This window comes from Artemia sp. Qi Xiang Cuo, chromosome 20 (genome assembly GCF_049724085.1).
Source record: "Artemia sp. Qi Xiang Cuo chromosome 20, ASM4972408v1, whole genome shotgun sequence".
Lineage (NCBI taxonomy): Eukaryota > Metazoa > Arthropoda > Branchiopoda > Anostraca > Artemiidae > Artemia > Artemia sp. Qi Xiang Cuo.
The window spans coordinates 33,193,736-33,217,842 of NC_142813.1; the positions used below are offsets into that span (position 1 = coordinate 33,193,736).

Genomic DNA, 24,107 nt, shown 5'->3' on the forward strand with positions numbered 1-24,107 from the left:
CCTAGTGAACATTTTACATTTTGTGACTCTTACTGCATACTCATAACGCAACCTCCCTTTATTTCGAAAAATAAACATCTCTACCCCAGTCCCGCAGAGTTACGGTGACCTCAACTCCTTTCAGTTGAGGTGATGCATTAAGCAGTAATGGATTCTTAAAACCTCACAAGTGACTAGATCAAGAGCGGAGGTGACCAAGAATAAAAAAAAAAGAAAAAAAAGAGAAAGAAAGCATGGGTAACAATTACTTTAGGTAAACATTCTGCACTTTAGGCGGTATTAAGGGTCAGAGCTGCTTTCTATACTAAAATTTACTTTGTATCCTTGATTAAATAAATAAATGTTCCCAGTCCAAGTTGTTATTTTCTAACCAATCTGATCTGAATTTGAAATTTACTTTTAACGAATACCCATCTTTTTTCCTTTCATCTAAACACCTTTTATTGACTTGCTTGCTTTCTGATAATATGTAAGAAAAAATGATCCATAGCGTAGTTCTGCAAGCCAAAGAATATTCATTGCAAACTACAATATTTATAACAAATACTGCGTTTCTGCTGCTACCGGTATTACAAAATTGTTGAAGGATTGAATCTTCTGAAGACAGCAAACTGCCAAAGACATCCCCCCCCCAGCCTGTTCAAAACCAAATGACACTTTCCGAATAAACAAATAGACATTGCAATGCAATCGTCTTGTAGACCCCATCAACTGAAATAACAATTTTGATAATCATGTATGACACATCTAAGACAAAATCTGTACTTTGCAAGGAATGTGTTACGATTTCTGAGCAGCCGCAATGAATTTATAATTTTCTGTCCAAAACTGAAATGGCTGTTTCTAATCTAAATATAGCAACAGTGCATTTCATTAGTCAGTATCAAACAGTTCGTGATATTTAGGTTATTTTAAACCTGCCAAATGCGGCGATTGGTAATCAACGTATGATTTAGAGGTGAAAATTGTTCATCATAATTTATTTTCTCGTCTCACCTCAGCATCGCCAGATCTTACCACAAGCGGCTGCAGTGAATACCTAAACCAGGCCAAAGCTGAAAATAAGCCCCGCATAATTCGTGAAACTCGTTCGTTCTATATTTTGTGGAACTTTATGCCAAGTCGTAGTGATTTAATATATGTATGTTTGTTTTCATTGTTTTTTTTGTAAAGATTACGTAAATTAGCCTTGAGGTAGAGTGTATGTCTAAATAAACTTAAGTCTAAACACTTACAAATCAGAGCAGATTAAGAAGAGTAGCGGTGAACTGCAGTCAGTTATTCAGGTTCTTATGGGTCTGATAGTTGAAAAACACGCTAAATTACTTCATGGGTTTAGTTAGTGTTACTGCTCTCTTAACTGGGAAAGATAATCTGAATAGAATTCTAGTTGGCAAACCTGAGAGCCTTAATTTGCCTCTGTTTTAAAACCTTAGATAGGATATGACCAGCTGAATTGCATCGCCTACTGGGGAGGGATGCACAAATGTTGGAAAGTGATGCTTCTTTACACGCTCATAATTTACTTCTCTTAACAATTATATAAGGGCCTTTAGCCTTTGTAAAACACATTCCGTAAACATTCTAAAGTTCATAGTGAACAAAAACTGAATGAGAACCTCATTCTTGAAATTAGAGCAATTGAAAATATATTAAGATTGAAAATTGAGGAATATACCAGATTGACTGACAATTTTTTCCGACCGACATTAAATTATGGTAAAAACCATGGCAAAATAGGAAAATTCCAGTAAAATTTGATGAAATATCGCAGTAAAATTCAATAAAAAGAAGATTTGATTTTTTCTTCTTCTACAAACATATCAATTTTGGTCAGAAAAAATAGCCACCCAGTCGGAAGAATCGACAAAATGTTTTGAAAATCGATGAAAGTAAACATATTTTGGCTAGTGACGCTTCTTGAACATACTGAATAGCAAGTAGTAGGAGCAATTGACATTTAAATTCTGAATTTAATCTCTCTAAAATTATAACAGGGAATATAGAAATCCAAAAAATATTTAACAAACATTAGTATACATATATAATATTTCTTATTACAGACACTCGGATATACAGTTACAGACTTTTTTTTTTATCCACAACACTAATGATGTATTTTCATTTCCTCTTCTAATTTTTTTCCAGGACAAATTCCAAAAGAGACCTGGTTTCATTGCCAAGATACCGTTCCGGAAACAGTTTGAGTAGAAGACTTTCTAAACTTTTTTTTTATGCAGGCAGGATATACACGGTACAATCTTAGGAGCAATCTTGAAAATAGCGAGACATCAGGTGTTTTCCACAACCATACACCTTTAGTCTCTTTTTTGTTTTCTTTTTTTGGGGGGAGGGGAATGATAGGGAGATAAATACTGGATGATGTGTGGGCCTAAATAGTTTTCATTCATATAATATATCAAAACAACCTAAATTAAAAAAAAAACATTGGAGTAATTTAACAAAACTATTTGCCACTGGATCTTCCTTTAAAGTATGGATAATGTATATTTTTTCAAATTGGCTTTGAAATAGATGTTTTTCTATTCAATTCAAAAATATTTCTTTTGTTTACGGAGAACTCATTCTTACGTTTCTGATAATTTATGAATGTAGAAAATAAAAATATTTTAAACTAAAAAAAAGATTTAATTCTTAGACGGCTTTGAAACAAAAGTGGGGTTATTTTATTTGACGTCTGAAAGGCTCACAGTCTAAAAAATTGAATTAAAAAAAATTATTGAAAAGATTCAAATACGGCAAATAATATGGTAATTTATCATGAGAGCCTGCAACTTAAATTATCATGATTTAAAATCAGATACAAAATAGATATATGCAAAAGCAGTATAGGATTATTTTGAAAGACTACTTAAAATACGTGTATAACCATGATTTATGGGGTCATTGCCATTGCGTCTTAAAACAATTCTCACTGTCCTTAGAATCGCAAAAAAAGGAAGAAAAATAAACAGTACTTTAGAGAACGTGAGTTACCTGATGAATGGACATAACACAAACAGGCATTATAAAACTCAATTAAGTATCCCCCCTCCAAAAAAATAAAAGGTGGCTTTTTACATTTGAAAACTTGATATCTAGGCACACAGAAAAGTAAGGCTTCTGCGACAATTTTTGAAAATTAACAAAATAAAGTTTGCTACCGCTTTCATAAAGACGTATTGGGGTATCACAAACAGACTAGATTTTTAGTTAAGTTAAACTGAGGGATAAACAAGAAAACCGTCTCCTAAGGAGTGGGTGGAGTAGTAGGGACTCAAAAATCATAAATGAAAGTGAAAACAATTCCACAAAAAGCATCCCTAAAATACCGTGGATAATTTCCTATGTACTGGGAATGTATAATTCTTGCGGCGAAGGCCAAGATACAGAACAAAGATGTCAATTTTCGAATTCAAACGGAGTCCTAGTTCATGGAGAACCTAGAATACAAGTTATTACGGAGAAAAGGACTTCAACCCACCGAACAAATTAATAGAAGCCAAGATGAAAAATCAAGAAGTCCAGAAAAAAGGTGCTATACATTTAAGAAGATTCTAAGATGTTTTAGGTTCTCTCAAAGGGATATTTAAACGTCTATTTGGTTTCAAAATCGTCATAACTAATTTATAAGTCATTTTATTCAAAGTGGCAAGAACTTTTACACTTTGAATTTTAAACTATTCGATAAAAAGAAAAACAAATTTAAATAGGAACAAACTATGAATAAGATACATCCAAAAAGTTAATACTTTTACAGTAGGAAAGGTTCATTAAAGACCAGCATTTTCATCTGGTTGATTTGGCATTTTTCCAGGAACAGAATTGGAATTGCTCGATCTTGAATGCATGTAGGCTGTCATTTCCGAACTGACTTGGCTTGCCCCAGTGCCTTCCTGGAAATTAATCAATTAATAAACCCAAATAAAGAACACGCGAATTTTTAAAGAGAAAATAGGGCTAAGCTATTCCTTATTTCTGCTTTTGTTCTTTCTTCCATATTTTCTCGGAAAATACATTCCAAAAACCCAAAAGAACCTACTAAGTGCATATCTTATAATTGGTCAATTGACCCAAGACAGAATCAATGTATCTCGAAAATTATTTTGGATCAGTTTATTAATCATCGTCAATAATTAAAAATTGTTTAAATAAAAATTTCACAATTTGAGGTAGATAAAAGCATAATGATTAGATTTCACTTGGGAAAGAACCCCTTTTAAAGTTTTATACGTCAAATATATCTCTGGTCTCATGAACTAATCGAACTTCCGTAACCAAGCGAGAAAGGTGAAGAAAAGAGGGACTAGTAGGATGAAATCTGCGTGTAAGTCTAATGAAGTAATCAATTGACAAAATAAAATCAATAATAATAAAAAAACACTAACCAAAAGGAAATAGATTTAAGCTAGCTTTTCTTCTGGTTTAACATTTTAGTTTATCTTCTTCTTCTCCAAGAGAGTACAAGAGAAAACTGTGGGATATAAATAACTCCATTCTCTGATTGCTCTAGCTTTTTTTTTCAACCTATTACATATTCAGCCTCATTAAGATAAAATTCGACATCTCCAATCATTCATTAGCCTGGCCTTTATTAATTCTCGGAGATCATGTTAATCGACGTTAAATTGTGCACCCAAGTAGAAAGTATATATGCTTATGGAAACCCGAAAAAGCGATTCTTTTTTAAAGAAATAAACTATCAAGAAGTTCGACAAGGTATAGTGAAATTTTTGTCTATATTATCGGCAAGTTTCCGTAACACCAAGCAAATCACTTAATCTATGATGTAATGCTATAGAACGGCAACTCCAGAGGGGTTTCTCCAGTGATTTTACATTCAGATTAAATAAAAAAAGAAAAAAAAAGTTTTTTCAACTGAAAGTAAGGAGCAACTTTGAAACATAGAACAAACATCAATTATTAAGTATATGAGGAGAGCTACCCTCTCTTCAATTCCTCGCCCCTTATGCTAAAGTTTCTTAGTGCTTTAAAAAACTTCTTATTCTAATTCAATGGCATTTGTGTCTCAGCTGTCGTTCTTAATGAATTGGGACAAAAAATTCAACTTTAGCAAAAAGAGCAAGGAAGTGAGAGGGGGCAGCTTCCCTCAAATAGTTAACAATTTATGTTCGTTCATAGTTTTAATCTTTCAGCTTTCAGTTGAAAATACTTGTGTTTTATATATTTAATTTCTGATCGTTTTGCAAATCATGTCCAGGTCCAACCAAGGCATGATATGGGCTGCCGACCCCATAAACCCCGATTTCTCGCTGCTGAATTGTTTATATAATTAATTGTAAGTTGCTTTGTAAAGCTCCACTTTTTGTTTTTTTTCTGTTTAAGAATTAAATTATTGGATTATGGTTAAATATTGGACAAATTTGAAGATTTAGTCAAAATTTTCGACGAAAAGTCATTTGTTGATTAAGTTTTTAATGAAGATTTTACTACAGAATTTCAGGTGGACGAAGCTCATACAATATGAACAATATCAGTCACTAACTTGCCTGTAAGTCCTGTGGACATGGTCGGTTGTAAATCTTTGAATAATTTTTTGGTCTCCTATTGCCTTCAATGGCTCAAAGAAGTGATAGACTATCTACCTTTCCTATGATATCCTATCTACCCTTGCCTATCTACCTTAGTTCTGCCTAGGATGGATAATAGACTATCATCAAGAAGTGAAATGAATCATTCTTTTTTTACAACTCTGAAAAGGTTAGGCCAACTTTGCTCCCATAGAGGCTATCTGTCTCGGCTTTACTCTAATTGGCCATGGCCCTTACGTGTTTCATCGCTTCAATCAAGTTGATAATTTCAAAACCAACGGACTCAGTTTGATTACTGTTAATAAGTAGAAGTGACCCTATTGATACTGAACGAACTCCATATATGGGCATAGAGTCATTAGGGAGAACACGTGGTTAATGGGGTCAATGACCTCTTTTTCCAAGGTCGATTTATTTGATGTTTCTATGTGTAATAACTCCGGAACGAAGGTTGCACATGCGCATTGAATTCTAACGAGAAACAATTTTATTGATCTAGGATTCGAGGGGGAAGTGAATTTCCGAGAACTTGATTGCATAATCGATCGTGAATGTCATGGTGTCCAGAAATAGTATTTGCTGTTGTTGCTCTCGCCAAATGTTATGAGTTTCCCGGAAACAGTTAGATCACGTGTTTCCTTCTCAGCCAATCAGAGGGCTTTGTTTACATAGTAGCGGCGGAGGGAATATGAGGAAAGGATTTTTGTTATAGTTTTATTAGTCTGTGAATAGAATTCAAAGGAGTGAGAAGAAGAACAGTTTGACTTTACTCATTTGGATATATATTTGTGATGGCGATAAGTGGAATGTTTACCCTATTAGAAGCTGATAGTGGAGTTGATGATAATAGTACAAGAGCACCAAACATTGCAGTGGAAATCACGAAAGGATCACGTCTTTGTCTGGAATGGGATGCAGTATATACAAGATATGTGATATCCTTGAGCAAATTTAAAATGGAGGATCAATTATGTTTTGCCGCTAAAGTTGATATAGCACATGTGAATAGACTTCAATGTGCTTTAAGTGTATTGGTGAAACATATTGAAGACAATAAACTCTATCGCTAATTGTACATGCTCTGTATTGATGTTGTTGTTGTAATTATTCAATAAAATTGTTTCGAAATCGAAAATGTTCTCTTTCTTTTCTGGGTAGGGCTAACGAATCAGGGTCAGTCTAGAGTCAGCAGTCGGAGTGAAAGGACTGAAAAATGAATAAATTTGAGAAAGAGAGAATTAGATCAAATCTAGTGTTTATGGAAAAACGTTTGATTTTGGATGATGATTTTCTCGAGTTATCTCTTCAACACAGGATATTCTCTTGTCAGGGAGCACTTGACAATATAATGAGGAGTGATTCCCCCCCATTGAACTCTTGTATGAAACTTTTAAAATGTGACTCAAATGCTTATAGTCAATTCATTGATATATTAATTGAAACAAAGCAAAATCATATTGTGAATATACTTTTGAAAACATTGCCAATGGATTCAATGTAGATGGCTCCCCCCATCATTCGAAAGAGCTAACGTTACAGAGCTACTCCTCTCTCCCCCATTTCCATCTCGTTGAATTTATCAAAAGAAGAGGATCAGTTTCGTTTTAGCTGTGAGTGAGTTTACATCGGAAACCCAAAAATGTTCTATATATGTACAATGTGCATGTACACACTTGGCAGTTGGAATCACTGTGAGAATTGTACAATTATAGATGACTATAGTGAAAGGTGTAAATTATGTAATCCTTGTAAATTACATAGAGGCTATGCAGTACAAATTAAAGGATGTAATTCATGTCTTGAGGAGGTGTGTGACTCTCATCCTAGAGGGTACCTGTGCTCCAATTGTCTCTATGATAAATGTTATCAGTGGGAGAATACTTACCCCGCTATGATTGGAAAGAATCCTAAACGAGATTTTAGTTTATTGCTACGAGATTGGTATCGACGTGGATTTAAATTATTCTGGTAAGAGGAATCTGGTCTACGATTCAACTGTTGGGGTAACAAGACACTCTGGATTCTACGTCATCGTTGTGATGACACCACCTACTATGATTATAAACCAAGTGATTTTTATTTGGCAGTTACGGAATGTGATTCACCATTTGAAAACATTGTATATGATATTGCTTCAAATAGACAGATTGAAACTCGTGAATTTCATGATATGAATGCAAATAGTATCATTGACTATACAAAGAGATATGACAAGAGTAAAGTTACATTGTGCTGTAGAAAATGTGACCCTGACTTTGCAGTCAATCAAGATCAATATACAGTGAATCCAAATGATTTACCAGCATTAGTGGTTCACGACAGTTGCCTATACATCGAAGATGAAGAAATCTAAAGTGGAGATTTAAAGACATTGTTGTATATATTTACATGCATTTTATTAATAAACAAATTCACAAACATTTTTTAAGCGCTTTACTCTTAGGGCACTGAAATCAATACTATATAGGTCTGAGAGGATATTTTCCACTAGAAATTCATTCAGACGAGGATTGTCAACATAAATGTGGAGAAACTGCTTGTAAGTATAGACCGCGCAGCCTCGCGGGTGGGGGGGGGCATGCACAACTGTTTCCTTCTCGATCGACTAGGTGCCGTAGTGAGTTGTTTTTAATAGGAGTAAATTAATTTTGAAGATTTAAATGAATAAGATTATTTCAACAAGTCTTATAAATAAAAATTCTATTAACAGTTAATTTTGTACCGACTACATAAATATTTAAGACCAAGTGTACCATGATGCACCATTGTGGTCTGAGAAATTCAAAAACTCAGAAACTCAATACATAGTTTTCGATAATTTCAAGTCGATTACTATCTAAGAATTGTATTTCTACAACACTTAGACCTTCCTTAAGTTGAAGTGCAGTTTTACCCCACGAAATGGTAGAAAACCCCTCTATACTTGAGTACATTATAAGTTTCGTCTCTTAATATTTGCCCCATTAGCTTAATATGTTATTTCGTGAGAAAAAAAAACTATCAAATAAAAATTTAGACTAAACTTGATGAAACTTATATATTTGAAATCTGCATTTAAAGCTGATTCTTTGATGTATCTATTGCTATCAAAATTCAGTTTTCTAGAGTTTCGGATACCATTGAGCTGGCTCGCTCCTTACTTACACTTCGTTACCACGAAATGTTTTATTAATCAAAAAACTTTCCACAAAATAAGTTTTTCAAAGAAAAGTAAAGAGCTACTACATTAAATCAAAGATGAGCAGAAATAAAGTTAAATAATTGTTCAAACGTAAACTTATGTCCAATGCCATACTAGTTAAAGTGACAAAAACTCTTTCCCACAAGAGGACAATTTTCAACTAAAAGTAAAGAGCTACTAAATCAATGATATGATGATATAATAACGAATAATTCTTCAAACGTAAACTTATGTTTAGCGATAAACTTATTAGAGTGATAAAAAACTTTTTCCCACAAGAGGACACTTTTCGAGTAAAAGTAAAGAGCTACCAGACGTTACCTAACATTTCAAGGTGACCACCCCCCCCCCCCCCAACCCCGGGGCCGAAAGCCTGACACGGGTAGGACCCTCACCACCAAGGTCAGGTTAGGTTAGATTAGGTTAAGTTACGTAACATTTCTAGGTTAACTTACATCAGGTTAAGTGGCGCGCCACTTAACCTGATGTAAGTTAACCTAGAAATGTTAAGTTAACCTAACCTTGGTGGTGGGGGTCCCACCCGTGGTAGGCTTTCAGTCCCCGTGGCCCCCGGGGGGTGGGGGAGCTAGTCTAACCTAAATTAACCTAACCTAACCTAACCATACACCTAAATTTTTGTTGAGGGGGCGGGAGCCCCACCCCCCCCCCAAATAAAAAACCTTAACAAAAGAGGCTGCCGTTAATTAACCTAACCTAACATAATCTAACCTAACCTAACCATACACCTAACTTTTTGTCTGTCTCTAACCTAATTCAAGGGATTTCAAGAGTGATGGTTGAGGCGGTGGGGGAGTGGGGGGGGGGGCTACGTAGGCTAAGCTAGTCTAACCTAAATTAACCTAACCTAACATAATCTAACCTAACCTATCCATACACCTAACTTTTTGTCTGTCTCTAACCTAATTCAAGGGATTTCAATAGCGATGGTTGAGGCGGTGGGGGAGCTCCACACCTAATAACTTTTCTTTCTCGTACGTAGGCTAAGCTAGTCACCATACACCTAATCAATCTTTGATAGTTTTACAGAAATTCTCACTTCCCATTGATGCTCTCCTGTGTCCAAAACAAAATCGAACGTAACAATTAATTAATCTACATTGAAGATGTCTCGTTTGATACAAATAGTCTATGCGATGTAAGAAGTATTGTTTTGAAACCATTCTCCGCGAGTGAAAAGTGGCAACTCTAGTGAGTGTTAATTGATATATAGAAAGGTAATTATTGTTCTAAATCAACAGTTTGCACAATTTCGTAAATAAATAACCGTTAGGATAGTATATTTAAGAGTGCTGAAAAGCTTTAAAAGTCAGTATATGCTGAAATAGAGGCCAAGATAGAAAATAATGGAAGGTTCTTCAAATGCAAGCCCGGCAATGTTTGATGTGAGTTCAATAATATGTCTTTTCAGTGTGTTTCCCAACGAAAATAAGCAAAATATGATGAAATAAGCCTTCAGCTGCAATTTACACCAAAAGGACAAGATACTTATCTAAAGCATGAAAATTAAAAATGTAAAATGTATATTTCAATGAAATAATAGCCTTCTTAATAATTTAAAATCAATAAACCGTGGTAAGTGGTTTTCTTTAGTATTGTTTGTGAATGATTAAAAGAAGATGAGTGACAGAACACATTTTGAAACTAAACAAAACTTTAAATTTGGTAAATTGTCAAATGTTGTCAAAATGTAATTTTTTCCTGAAATTGAAACCTCTTAGTTTAACTCAGGTATTGAACCTTTGGTAGATATAATGGTTCGAAAATAAACTATTCCCGTAATACAGAAAATTTAAGTTTGAACAATTATTCGTTATTATTTCATCATATCTTTGGTTTAGTCTGGTAGCTCTTTACTTTTACTCGAAAAGTGTCCTATTGTGGGAAATGCAAAATACGATGAAATTACTTTCCCATGGTTCTAATTCATATCCTTCAATTAGGGGGTCAGGTTGTATTTTTTTCTAACTTTTGTGTGTTTTCGCAACAGAATGGCTCATATTTAAAACACTTAAACTTCGATATTATACTATGTGTTTTAATTCTTATAATTTATAATATTATCAGATTTTATATTTTTATTTTTATTATTTTTTATAACTTTTTTGTGTTTTCGTAACAGAATGGCCCATATTTAAAACACTTACCCTTAGCTAGTTGAAAATGTGTATGAATTCTTCATTTTTAGCCGTTTTGTAGAGGTAATAAAGGAACATTTTGTATTTTTTATAACTTTGTGTGTTTTCGCAACAGAATGGCTCATATTTAAAACACTTACCCTTAGCTAGTTGAAAATGCGTATGAATTCTTCATTTTTAGCCGTATTGCAGAGGTAATAAAGGAACATTTTGCATTTTTTCTAATTTTTGTGTGTTTTCGCAATAGAATGGCCCATATTTAAAACACTTACCCTTAGTTAGTTGAAAATGTGTATGAATTCTTCATTTTTACCCGTATTGCAGAGGTAATAAAGGAATATTTGTATTTTTTCTAACTTTTGTGTGTTTTCGCAACAGAGTGGCTCATATTTAAAACACTTACCCTTAGCTAGTTGAAAATGTGTATGAATTCTTAATTTTTAGCCGTATTGCAGAGGTAATAAAGGATTATTTTGTATTTTTTCTAACTTTTGTGTGTTTTCGCAACAGAATGGCCCATATTTAAAACACTTACCCTTAGCTAGTTGAAAATGTGTATAAATTCTTCATTTTTAGCCGTTTTTCAGAGGTAATAATTGAATATTTTTTATTTTTTTCTAACTTTTGTGTGTTTTCGCAACAGACTGGCACATATTTAAAACATCTAGCTTTAGCTAGTTGAAAATGTGAATGAATTATTCATTTTTAGTCGTGTTGTAGAGGTAATATATGAATATTTTTTATTTTTTCTAATTTTTGTGTGTTTTCGCAATAGAATGGCTTATATTTAAAACACATACCCTTAGCTAGTTGAAAATGTGTATGAATTCTTCATTTTTAGCAGTTTTTCAGAGGTAATACAGGAATATTGTGTATTTTTTATAACTTTTGTGTTTTCGCAACAGAATGGCTCATATTTAAAACACTTACCCTTAGCTAGTTGAAAATGTGTATGAATTCTTCATTTTTCCTTCTGTGAAAAGGGGCAAATTATTTCAATACTAACTTTTTTTCTCTTCTTTTTAAGGCCAATTATGAAGAATATCTGTCACCGCCACCCACTAGGAAATTGACGCCCAATAATGCACCCCCCGTGAACGCAACAGTTTTACAGTATGAACAATGGCCGAAGGCTCCTAAATACGTTGGCCAATCCAACCTTCATATCGACTATTCAAGACCGACACTGCCTGTACAAGCCGCAGTCCAATTTGTACAAGAATGTAACGCCACTGGTCCCTCCACCCTCCAACATGCACGCCCTGGTCCTTCAGGCACCCAAGCCCAGACGAATTATGCAAATGTAAGCATTTTTTTCCTACCAATCTATTTCTTCCAATGTTTTTTAGTCTTTTCTTTTTCACTATTTTTCAACACTGTAAAAGTTTGTGTCAGAGATATTAAAAAAATTTAAGTTTGGACAATTATTCGTTATTATTTCATCATATCTTTGGTTTAGTCTGGTAGCTCTTTACTTTTACTCGAAAAGTGTTCCTCTTGTGGGAAATGTAAAATACGATGAAATTATGCTCCCTTGGTTCTAATTCATATGCTTTAATTAGGGGGGTCAGGGCTTGGTACTAAAAAGGAATTTTCAGTGAAAGACTCATAAATATAGCTCTTAATATGGTTTTTTTAGTGTTTTTTCCAACGAAAATAAGCGAAATACGACTAAATTACGTTCCCATGGTTCTAATTCGTATCCTTTAATTATGAAAAAACTTGAAACAGTGATTTTGCGATAAGCCTTCAGCTGCAATTTACACCATAAGGACAAGATACTTATCAAAAGCATGAAATTTAAAAATGTGAAATGTATATTTCAATGAAATAATAGCCTTCTTAATAATTTAAAATCAATAAACCGTGGGAAGTGGTTTTCTTTAGTATTGTTTGTGAATGATTAAAAGATGATGAGTGACAGAAAACATTTTGAAACTAAACAAAACTTTAAATTTGGTAAATTGTCAAATGTTGTCAAAATGTAATTTTTTCCTGAAATTGAAACCTCTTTGTTTAACTCAGGTATTGAGCCTTTGGTAGATATATTGGTTCAAAAATAAACTATTCCCGTAATACAGAAAATTTAAGTTTGAACAATTATTCGTTATTATTTTATCATATCTTTGGTTTAGTCTGGTAATTATTAAATGATGATGAGTGACAGAAAACATTTTGAAACTAAACAAAACTTTAAATTTGGTAAATTGTCAAATGTTGTCAAAATGTAATTTTTTCCTGAAATTGAAACCTCTTAGTTTAACTCAGGTATTGAACCTTTGGTAGATATATTGGTTCGAAAATAAACTATTCCCGTAATATAGAAAATTTAAGTTTGAACAATTATTCATTATTATTTCATCATATCTTTGGTTTAGTCTGGTAGCTCTTTACTTTTACTCGAAAAGTGTCCTCTTGTGGGAAAAAGTTTTTTATCACTCTAATAAGTTTATCGCTAAACATAAGTTTACGTTTGAAGAATTATTCGTTATTATTTCATCATATCATTGATTTAGTAGCTCTTTACTTTTAGTTGAAAAGTGTCCTCTTGTGGGAAAGAGTTTTTGTCACTTTAACTAGTATGGCATTGGACATAAGTTTACGTTTGAACAATTATTTAACTTTATTTCTGCTCATCTTTGATTTAATGTAGTAGCTATTTACTTTTCTTTGAAAAACTTATTTTGTGGAAAGTTTTTTAATTAATAAAACATTTCGTGGTAACGAAGTTTAAGTAAGGAGCGAGCCAGCTCAATGGTATCCGAAACTCTAGAAAATGGAATTTTGATACCAATAGATACATCAAAGAATCAGCTTTAAATGCTGATTTCAAATATATAAGTTTCATCAAGTTTAGTCTGCGTGTTTATTTGATAGTTTTTTTCTCACGAGATAACATATCAAGCTAATGGGGCAAATTGTAAGAGGCAAAACGTATAATGTACTCAAGTAAAGCGGTATTTTCTACCATTTTGTGGTGTAAAACAGCACTTCAACCTAAGGAAGGTCTAAGTGTTGTAGAAATAAAATTCTTAGATAGTAATCGACTTGAAATTATCGAAAACTATGTATTGAGTTTCTGAGTTTTTTAATTTCTCAGACCACAATGGTGCATCATGGTACACTTGGTCTTAAATATTTATGTAGTCGGTACAAAATTAACTGTTAATAGAATTTTTATTTATAAGCTTTGTTTAACTAATCTGATTCATTTAAATCTTCAAAAATAATGTACTCCTATTAAAAAAAACTCACTACGGCACCTAGTCGACCGAGAAGGACACAGTTGTGCATGCTCCCCCACCATAGAGGATGAGCGGTCTATACTTACAAGCAGTTTCTCCACATTTATATTGACAATCCTCGTCTGAATGACTTTCTAGTGGAAAATATCCTCTCAGAACTATATAGTATTGATTTCAGTGCCCTAAGAGTAAAATGCTTTAAAAATGTTATTGAATTTGTTTATTAATAAAATGTATGTATATATATATACAACAATGTCTTTGAATCTACACTTTAGATTTCTTCTTCTTCATCGATGAATAGGTAACTGTCGTGAACCACTAATGCTGGTAAATCATTTGGATTTACTGTATATTGATCTTGATTGACTGCAAAGTCAGGGTCACATTTTCTACAGTACAATGTATCTTCGCTCTTGTCATATCTCTTTGTATAGTCAATGATACTATTTTCATTCATATTATGAAATTCACGAGTTTCAATCTGTCTATTTGAAGCAATATCACATACAATGTTTTCAAATGTGGAATCACATTCGGTAACTGAAAAATAAAAATCACTTGGTTTATAGTCATAGTAGGTGGTGTCATCACAACGATGACGTAGAAACCAGATTGTCTTGTTACCCCAACAGTTGAATCGTAGACCAGATTCCTCTTCCCAGAATAATTTAAATCCACGTCGATACCAATCTCGTAGCAATAAACTAAAATCTCGTTTGGGATTCTTTCCAATCATAGCGGGGTAAGTATTCTCCCACTGATCACATTTATCATAGTGACAATTGGAGCACAGGTGCCCTCTAGGATGAGAGTCACACACCTCCTCAAGACATGAATTACATCCTTTAATTTGTACTGCATAGCCTCTATGTAATTTACAAGGATTACATAATTTTCACTTTTCACTATAGTCATCAATGATTGTACAATTCTCACATTGATTCCAACTGCCAAGAGTGTACATGCACTATGGACATATATAGAACATTTTTCGGTTTCCGATGTCAACTCACTCACAGCTAAAACGTAACTGATCCTCTTCGTTCGATAAATTCAATGAGAGGGAAATGGGGGAGAGAGGAGTAGCTCTGTGACGTTAGCTCTTTCGAATGATGGGGGAGCCATCTACATTGAATCCATTGGCAATGTTTTCAAAAGTATATCCAAAATATGATTCTGCTTTGTTCCAATTAATATATCAATAAATTGACTATAAGCACTTGAGTCACATTTTAAAAGTTTCATACAATAGTCCAATGGGGGATAATCACTCCTCATTATATTGTCATGAGTTCCCTGACATGAGAATATCCTGCATTGATGAAATAACTCGAGAATAACGTCATTCAAAATCAAATGTTTTTCTATAAACACTAGATTTTATCTAAGTCTCTCTTTCTCAAATTTATTCATTTTTCAGTCTTTTCACTCCGACTGCTGACTCTAGACTGAGCCTGATTCGTTAGCCCTACCCGGACAAAAAAGAGAACATTTTCGATTTCTAAACAATTTTATTGAATAATTAGAACAACAACATCAATATAGAGCATGTACAATTAGCGATAGCTGTTTATTGTCTTCAATATGTTTCACCAATGCACTTAAAGCACATTGAAGTCTATTCACATGTGCTATATCAACTTTAGCGGCAAAACATAATTGATCCTCCATTTTAAATTTGCTCAAGGATATCACATATCTTGCATATACTGCATCCCATTCCAGACAAAGACGTAATCCTTTCGTAATTTCCACTACAATGTTTGGTGCTCTTGTACTATTATCATCAACTCCACTATCAACTTCTAATAGGGTAAACATTCCACTTATCGCCATCACAAATATATATCCAAATGTGTAAAGTTAAACTGTTCTTCTTCTTCTCACTCCTTTGAATTCTATTTACCGACTAATAAAACTATAACAAAAATCCTTTCCTCATATTCCCTTCGCCGCTACTATGTAAACAAAGCCCTCTGATTGGCTGAGAAGGAAACACGTGATCTAACTGTTTCCGAGGAACTCATAACATTTGGCGAGAGCAACAACAACAAATACTATTTCTGGACACCATGACACTCACGATCGATTATGCAATCAAGTTCTCGGAAATTCACTTCTCCCTCGAATCCTAGATCAATAAAATTGTTTCTCGTTAGAATTCAATGCGCATGTGCAACCTTCGTTCCGGAGTTATTACACATAGAAACATCAAATAAATCGACCTTGGAAAAAGAGGTCATTGACCCCATTAACCACGTGTTCTCCCTAATGACTCTATGCCCATATATGGAGTTCGTTCAGTATCAATAGGGTCACTTCTACTTTAATATGGATTAGAATTCAGATGGCTTTTCATCTTCTACGCGGCTGAGCCCATCAGAACCTCTACAATAGTTTGAGACAATAGTTTAAGATATGATGTTCGAAGACATTGTGTCGGCCTACATATGTTTAATACATTTTGAGTATAAGAAGGAGAGAGAATTATTACCGTTTTAAATCGATGCGAGCTCCTGGAAGCACCTGCCTAAACATTAAGAAATTTCCAGGCTAGTCTCATGATGCCCCCTCCCTCCGCGCCTTTCGACATCTGTGCCCGAAGGCTTGTGAATGCAGTGTTTTATTCCACATAGAAAGGATTGTCGCAATGGAAGGAGAATTTTACCCCCCCCCTCTAGCACCTAAAATAAAGGAACAAGTCAAAAATATTCGTGAAAAACAGGAGAGATCAGATATTACCTTCCATCCGCTGCCCCCTTCCCAAAAATTTGTTCTATATTTATCTGAAGGCTCAATGGGAGTTGGAATATTTGGGCCCCAAAATGCACTCTTTGAGGCATCTGCCCCCCCCCACCCTCTTACAAAATCACTCCCTGCCCCTCCTTCATAATAGCTATTGCACATTTACACAGCCCTGTATATGATTTTAAGAAATACGAAGCACATCACTTTAGTTAAATGAAGCTTTATCATAAATGCCTGTAACATTTTTATGCAACAAAAAAGGAGGTATCGCCCCTGAAGAACCCCTGTCCAGGCTTAGTCTTAATAAAGGGAGACTAATTACTACCCTTCCTCCCAAGGCTCCTTTCGAAATTTGTCTAAAAAGCTCACAGAGAGTTAGACAATTTGGACATTGGACTCAGCTGTGAATCTGATGCGCTCTTCTGGGAATCTGAGCTCTCCTCCTCCTCCACTCCTACACAACAACCCACCAAATCTCCTTTATAATAACTTATATGCGATTATACATCACAAGACATAATATCATGAAAAAATCAAGTAAATGAACTTACCACCTTAGTTAAATAAAGCATTAAGACAAATATACATATTAACCATTTATCTTTTATGAACAAAGTGACTTTTCTGGAACGAATGTTCCACCATGCGGCATTACCTCCTCTGCAACTTGGATGATCAATATAAAGTTTTTTGGACATTTTTAAACCTTTTGGCTATCTCAGAGCTTTCAATCAATAGCAATTTGTTTCTGTTTGGGGAAAAATCGTAGTTTGTTACCTCAAAATGAAAGAAACGACACTTCCCGTGGCACAATCTTTTTGGTCACTTAAAAAGGCACTAAAACTATTAATTTTGTTTCAAATGAGCCCTCTCCTGACCTTCTAAGACTATTGGTTTGACGTGACCGTATGACCTCACATGGGGAAAACAAAAAACAAATGAACACGCATCTGATATCTTTTTTCGGGAAAACAATTTGCAAAATTCCACATTTTTGTAGAGAGGAAATTGAAACCTCTAAATTGGGGTTCTCTGATACGCTAAATCTAGTTGTGTGATTTTCACCAGGATCACTTCCCTTTTAGTATTGTTTTTCCCCTTTTGTCAAAAATCAGACAAATTTTCTCAGGCTCGTAACTTTTGTTGGGTAATATTAAACTTAGTGAATTTTATATATGGGGAATCAGCATAACACGCCAATTTTTTTGCTGCATTGCTATCAAAATTCCCGTTTTTAGAATTTCAGTTACTATTGGCCCGAGTCACTCCTTAATTACAGTTCGGTACCACGAACCGTTTGATCTGAGTCTGTTGATTTTCGCATGCTTTTTTTAATTATTTATTTTTATTGCAGAACACCAAAGGCAGGCAACTATGTTTCTTTATAGAGATTCATACAGTCAGTAGGTTTCATTAAATGATGACAAATTTGATACGTATTATGGTAAGTATACCGAGTTTTGTCAGGGACTGAGTTGGAACTTTCATGAGAAGTTTATCGTTTTACCTTGGGGGGGGGGGCTGAGGGGGGGAGGGGGTCTGAGAACTAAGGAAATCTTATTAATTTATTTTTAATATACATTTAAAATAACTCGCAAGGTCGCTTGCAATCCCCAAAAAACCTTAAAGTTGGTAAAATTTCATTATTCCATAGATCAATAATATTTTAGAGGTAATTACTTGACAAGAAAAAAAAATATGAGAGAGAGAGAGAGAAGAAGAAGAAAAAGTCTGTCATACTAATCCAGCAATTGAGATAAATTTGCACTTGAACGAGGTTTTGACCTAACTCATCTATCCAACTACCTAGGAACAAACAGTATAACAGAACCATTAACCAAATAGAAATGTCCAAATCCATGCAAAGTCGTCATCAATAAATGTAAGTCGTTGTAAATTTACAAGCAAAAGCACCTTAAATTTAGCGAAATATTTCCAAGTAGTACCTTCCATTAGAGCTCATCAGAAGAAATACCACCTGCCTTAACGGGTTTCGAGGCTTTAGGATACTGGTGAAACTTTTTATGTATCGCACAAGAATTTTTCACCGGCGAGTTCATGTGCGACATATAACTTTTAGCACTTTGCAAATCGTCTAACTTTCACAGTCTGGGTTGACAAATAGAGACAACAACAGACTCTGCTTCGCTAAGGGGAGAAGTTGAATAAATTAATCGCATGGTCAAATTAATTTATTTTGCCAGTTTAATGAAGCACCATTAGTCAAGAATGGTCAGAAATGATCTCCTTTACGAGAGGGCAATGCTTTATGATGGTGTTTGATGAAGATAACTCCGGACTACAGTTGTCTGCACTAAGAGCAAGACCAACTTGGAACTTCGATGAGTCTGGAACTTCGATTTCGAGTTGAAGTCAGTACCTTTTGCTTTCAAATCGTTTACAACTTCTAAATTGTCTTTTCTTGCAGCATAGTATAATAATGTTTGATAAACTGTGCTCAGGAGTGCAGCTAAGGGGGGGGGGGATCTCGCATCTCCTATGCTAGAACGCGATACTTTATGATGGTGTTTGGTGAAGATAATTGTGGACCACAGTTGTCTGCACTGAGAGTGAGACGAACATGGAACTTCGATGAGTCTGTTCCCAATTCTTGCCAGAAGGAGTCATTGTCCTTGTCATCTACTACAGCAAGTTAGCATTAATTGCCATCAATACAAACCCATAATCTGTTTGGCTAATTGTTAATGGTTTCTGTTAGGTTTGTTACTAAGATTACCATAGAACCTTTCAAATTTAAATCACTTATTCACGAGCCTGTCTTGCTTTTAAACAATTTTACCAACGGAAACACTTCTTCACATCTGCATGTCACACTAAAGCAAACTTCAACTTCCCAAACAGAATTGCAAATTTCTCTTCCCTGATCCCAATGGAAAAACTTCCTGATTTTTTTTCCAAATTCTTTTCGCAACGAAGGCCCAAAAACAAGCTTTTTCTCCTATGTAAGCCTAGTAAGGGTCACATAATGCTTATTGGCACAAATAACGTGACAGTCATAAGCCTTTAAAGGGCTATATGTTACATTTAAGATTATTTTAGTACAGTATGAATTTTTTCAGTGGATTTACTCCATTCTTGTTGCAGTTGAGCGAATAGCCAAATACTTTCCCTTTATATGCTTTACCATTAGTTTTACTGTTTGTGCGCTGCCTCTAAAAGCCTTAAAGTAACTCCTCAGCGTCGTATCCAGGATTTTTTTGAATTGACTTAGGGCTCCTGCCGCGTTGGGGCGTCGTAGAGAGCGTCGCAACTCTGCTCCTTCGATTTGGCTCCGATTCTGCTCCTCCGTCGCAACTCTGATTTGGTGCTAAGATCAGGGTCTCGTCGACAGCAATGTTGGCCATCTCCAGGAATTAATTGAGACTATCCTTCCACCTGGTCCATGGTCTGCCTCTCGGGCGGGACCAGCCATGAGCTTTTGGGTCGAAATCCTAAATTATTCTGGATGGGGTTGTCGTCGGCATACTTAGGAGGTGTCCAAACCATCTGAGAGTGCGCTGTGCTGATCGAAGTATCAGCCAATCCGAATTGCGATCCACAGCCCTGAAGTCAACAAAGGCTAAGTATGCTTTCCTCCCGAATTCTTTTATCTTCTCAATTAGGTAGCACATAGTAAAGATCTGTTTTACAGTGGACCTCCCGGGCATAAGCCCAGCCTACTGGACTCTCCTTTTTCTTTGAAGAATATTCGTAAATCTATCCATCTGGGTCATAGCAAATAGCTTTCCAGGCACTGAAAGAAGCGTTATGCCTCTGTAGTTAGAACAGATTCTTTTGCTCCCCTTTCTCTTCCAGAGGGGCAGGATTGGATTATGCCAGCTCTTCGTGATCCATTCAGTGCGCCACACTACAGATAGCATCTGGAGTCAAAGTAGCATAGCCGGACCGACATAATTCAAGAGCTCAGCGGATATCCTGCATATGCCTGCCGCTTTGTTGTTCTTCAAGCATTTTGCTGCTGAGTGGATTTATTCAGGCGCGAAAGGAGTTTCTGAGTCATTTGTCAGCAGTTTCTGAGTGTTGGCGGCTAGGATGGTGAATTCCTGGTCTGTCTGCACTACAGCTTTGGCATTGAAGAGGCCTGATAAGTGGTCTTTCCATCGGCTAGCCTGGGTAGCTTCGTCATAAGTGGCTGGCCGTCAACGGAGACAACAGATGCAACCGAGGGTACTTTGTCGCCAGTGAGATCACAGAGGTGCTTGTACAGACTGCCAATGTCACTTTTCTTGGCTGCACCCTCCAATTCATTTGCCTTCCTTTCCACAAACAGCTTCTTGTCACGCTGTATCAGTTTATTGTGGACGCCATTGAGGCTTCTATAAGTCGGCATATCACTCTGTAACCTTGCCTTGCGCCTCTGCTCTATGACGTCAAGCGTATCTGACTGGATCCATGCATTATTAGCACGCTTTTTCTGTCCAACATTTACTCTCGCTGACTCCAGGACATTCTTTTTGAAGGAGAGCCATGCGTACTCACAACTTTCAAATGTCAGGAGCACGTCAAAGAGGTCTGAAACATCAATGGCGTATACCGCATCTCCTGCTCGCAGAGGCGAGAGACATCGATCTTGACTGGTCTTGGTCCTGGAAGCTGGGCTTTGAGCCTTAATCGCATGCTAGCGACGACGAGGCGATGGTCAATGTTACCATTCTCAGCCTCCCTATACGTGCGACAGTTGCTAATCCAAGACCTCCATTTCTGTGAGACGATAAGGTAGTCGATCATTTTTTTGGTACGGACATCGTTACTGTATCATGTATATCTGTGGATATACTTCCTTGCAAACAGGGTGTTATTAATCACAGGTTTGTGCACGCTGCAGAGTTGTAGGAGCCTTAGCCCATTTTAATTTAGAGAATCTGGTGCAACTGGTCCTATGGCTTGCCGCCATAAGTCATGGTTGTCGCTCACAGTTGAATTAAGGTCACCCAGAAGGATTATAATATCGTAAGGGGATATCTTAGCCAGTTCAGTCGTCAGGGCAGAGTAGAAAGTGTCTGTTGCTTCGGCGTCGGGGGCGTAACAAACAAGGACCGTAATTTTTCCTTGCTTGTGACTGAGTCGAGCATTGGCAATTCTATCCGATACGGGAGTGAATGACAGGAGACACTTCTTGGACTTGTCATCAAGAACTAATTCGACACCGTTTCTTCTGGTGGTTGTCTGGCTAGACCAGAGTAGGGGGTATCCCTCAACTCTGGAATCATTCCCATTCCCGACTAGTTGGGTTTTCGTTACCCCAGTAATAGAGATCCGGAAACGCTTCAGTTCCATCACCAGAAGCGTCTTAGCTCCGGGAAAATTCAATGTCAATACCATTCCAGGTGGCAATACGGAGGCCACCTTGGTCAAGGAGATTCAAACGCTGGTAATTTCCCAGTCCAAGGGCAAGCAAGGGTCGTGATTGGATAAAAGAAGATTGGTCATCCGAGGCAGTTGCTAAGCTATTCGTTGCAATGGGTCTCGGGTGGAGGTTTGCAAGCCCAACCAACCCTAGGCCTGGATTCTCATTAGAGCCAGGATGAGCCTGGATACTGAGAATCCTCGGGTGGGCTCCACCTGCCTCATGAGGTTGAGGCCACCTTGATCGGAGCGTTTAGTTAGGGGATACCCCATATCCAGAGGGTTTTTGCTGCATTATTTAAAAAATTCCGTTTTTTAATTTCAGTTACTATTGGCCCGAGTCACTCCTTAATTACAGTTCGGTACCACGAACCGTTTGATCTGAGTCTGTTGATTTTCGCATGCTTTATTATTATTATTTATTCTTATTGCAGAAGACCAAAGGCAGGCGACTATGTTTCTTTATAGAGATTCATACAGTCAGTAGGTTTCATTAAATGATGACAAATTTGATACGTATTATGGTAAGTATACCGAGTTTTGTCAGGGACTGAGTTGGAACTTTCATGAGAGGTTTATCGTTTTACCTTGGGGGGGGGGGACTGAGGGGGTGAGGGTGTCTGAGAACCAAGGAGATCTTATTAAGTTATTTTTAATATACATTTAAACTAACTCGCAAGTTCACTTGAAATCCCCGAAAAACCTTAAAGTTGGTAAAATTTCAATATTCCATAGATCAATAATGTTTTAGAGGTAATTACTTGGCAAGAGAAAAAAAAATGAGAGAGAGAGAGAGAAGAAGAAGAAAAAGACTGTCATCCTAATCCAGCAATTGAGATAAATGTGCACTTGAACGAGGTTTTGACCTACTCATCTATCCAACTACCTAGGACCAAACAGTATAACCGAACCATCAACCAAATAGAAATGTCCAAATCCATACAAAGTCGTCATCAATAAATGTAAGTCGTTGTAAATTTACAAGCAAAAGCACCTTAAATTTAGTGAAATATTTCCAAGTAGTACCTTCCATTGAGCTCATCAGAAGAAATACCACCTGCCTTAACGGGTTTCGAGGCTTTAGGATACTGGTGAAACTTTTTATGTATCGCACAAGAATTTTTCACCGGCGAGTTCATGTGCGACATATAACTTTTAGCACTTTGCAAATCGTCTAACTTTCACAGTCTGGGTTGACAAATAAAGACAACAACAGACTCTGCTTCGCTAAGGGGAGAAGTTGAATAAATTAATCGCATGGTTAAATTAATTTATTTTGCCAGTTTAATAAAGCACCATTAGTCAAGAATGGTCAGAAATGATCTCCTCTACGAGAGGGCAATGCTTTATGATGGTGTTTGATGAAGATAACTCCGGACTACAGTTGTCTGCACTAAGAGCAAGACCAACTTGGAACTTCGATGAGTCTGGAACTTTGATTTCGTGTTGAAGTCAGCACCTTTTGCTTTTAAATCGTTTACAACTTCTAAATTGTCTTTTTTTGCAACAGAGTATAATAATGTTTGATAAACTGTGCTCAGGAGTGCAGCTAGGGAGGGGGGTCACATCTCCTATGCTAGAGCGCGATACTTTATGGTGGTGTTTGGTGAAGAGAATTCTGGACCACAGCTGTCTGCACTGAGAGTGAGACCAACATAGAACTTCGATGAGTCTGTTCCCAATTCTTGCCAGAAGGAGTCATTGTCCTTGTCATCTACTACAGTAAGTTAGCATTAATTGCTATCAATACAAACCCATAATCTATTTGGCTAATTGTTAATGGTTGCTGTTAGGTTTGTTACTAAGAGCACCATAGAACCTTTCAAATTTGAATCACTTATTCACGAACCTGTTT

The 24,107-nt window shown here is 36.0% G+C and overlaps 1 protein-coding gene across 4 annotated transcripts in view; it reads right to left on the bottom strand.

Annotated features, from left to right (window-relative positions):
* Positions 1-3,621: 3,621 nt before the first annotated feature.
* LOC148940121 (TOM1-like protein 2) overlaps positions 3,622-24,107 on the bottom strand; it is a 95,726-nt gene continuing 75,240 nt past the window's right edge. For all 4 annotated transcript variants that reach the window (XM_089106395.1, XM_089106393.1, XM_089106394.1 and 1 more), the window contains one exon: positions 3,622-3,896. In XM_089106395.1, coding sequence (XP_088962521.1) covers positions 3,774-3,896 — 123 coding nt within the window. In that variant the 3' untranslated portion in view covers positions 3,622-3,773. The remainder of the gene's footprint in view (positions 3,897-24,107) is intronic.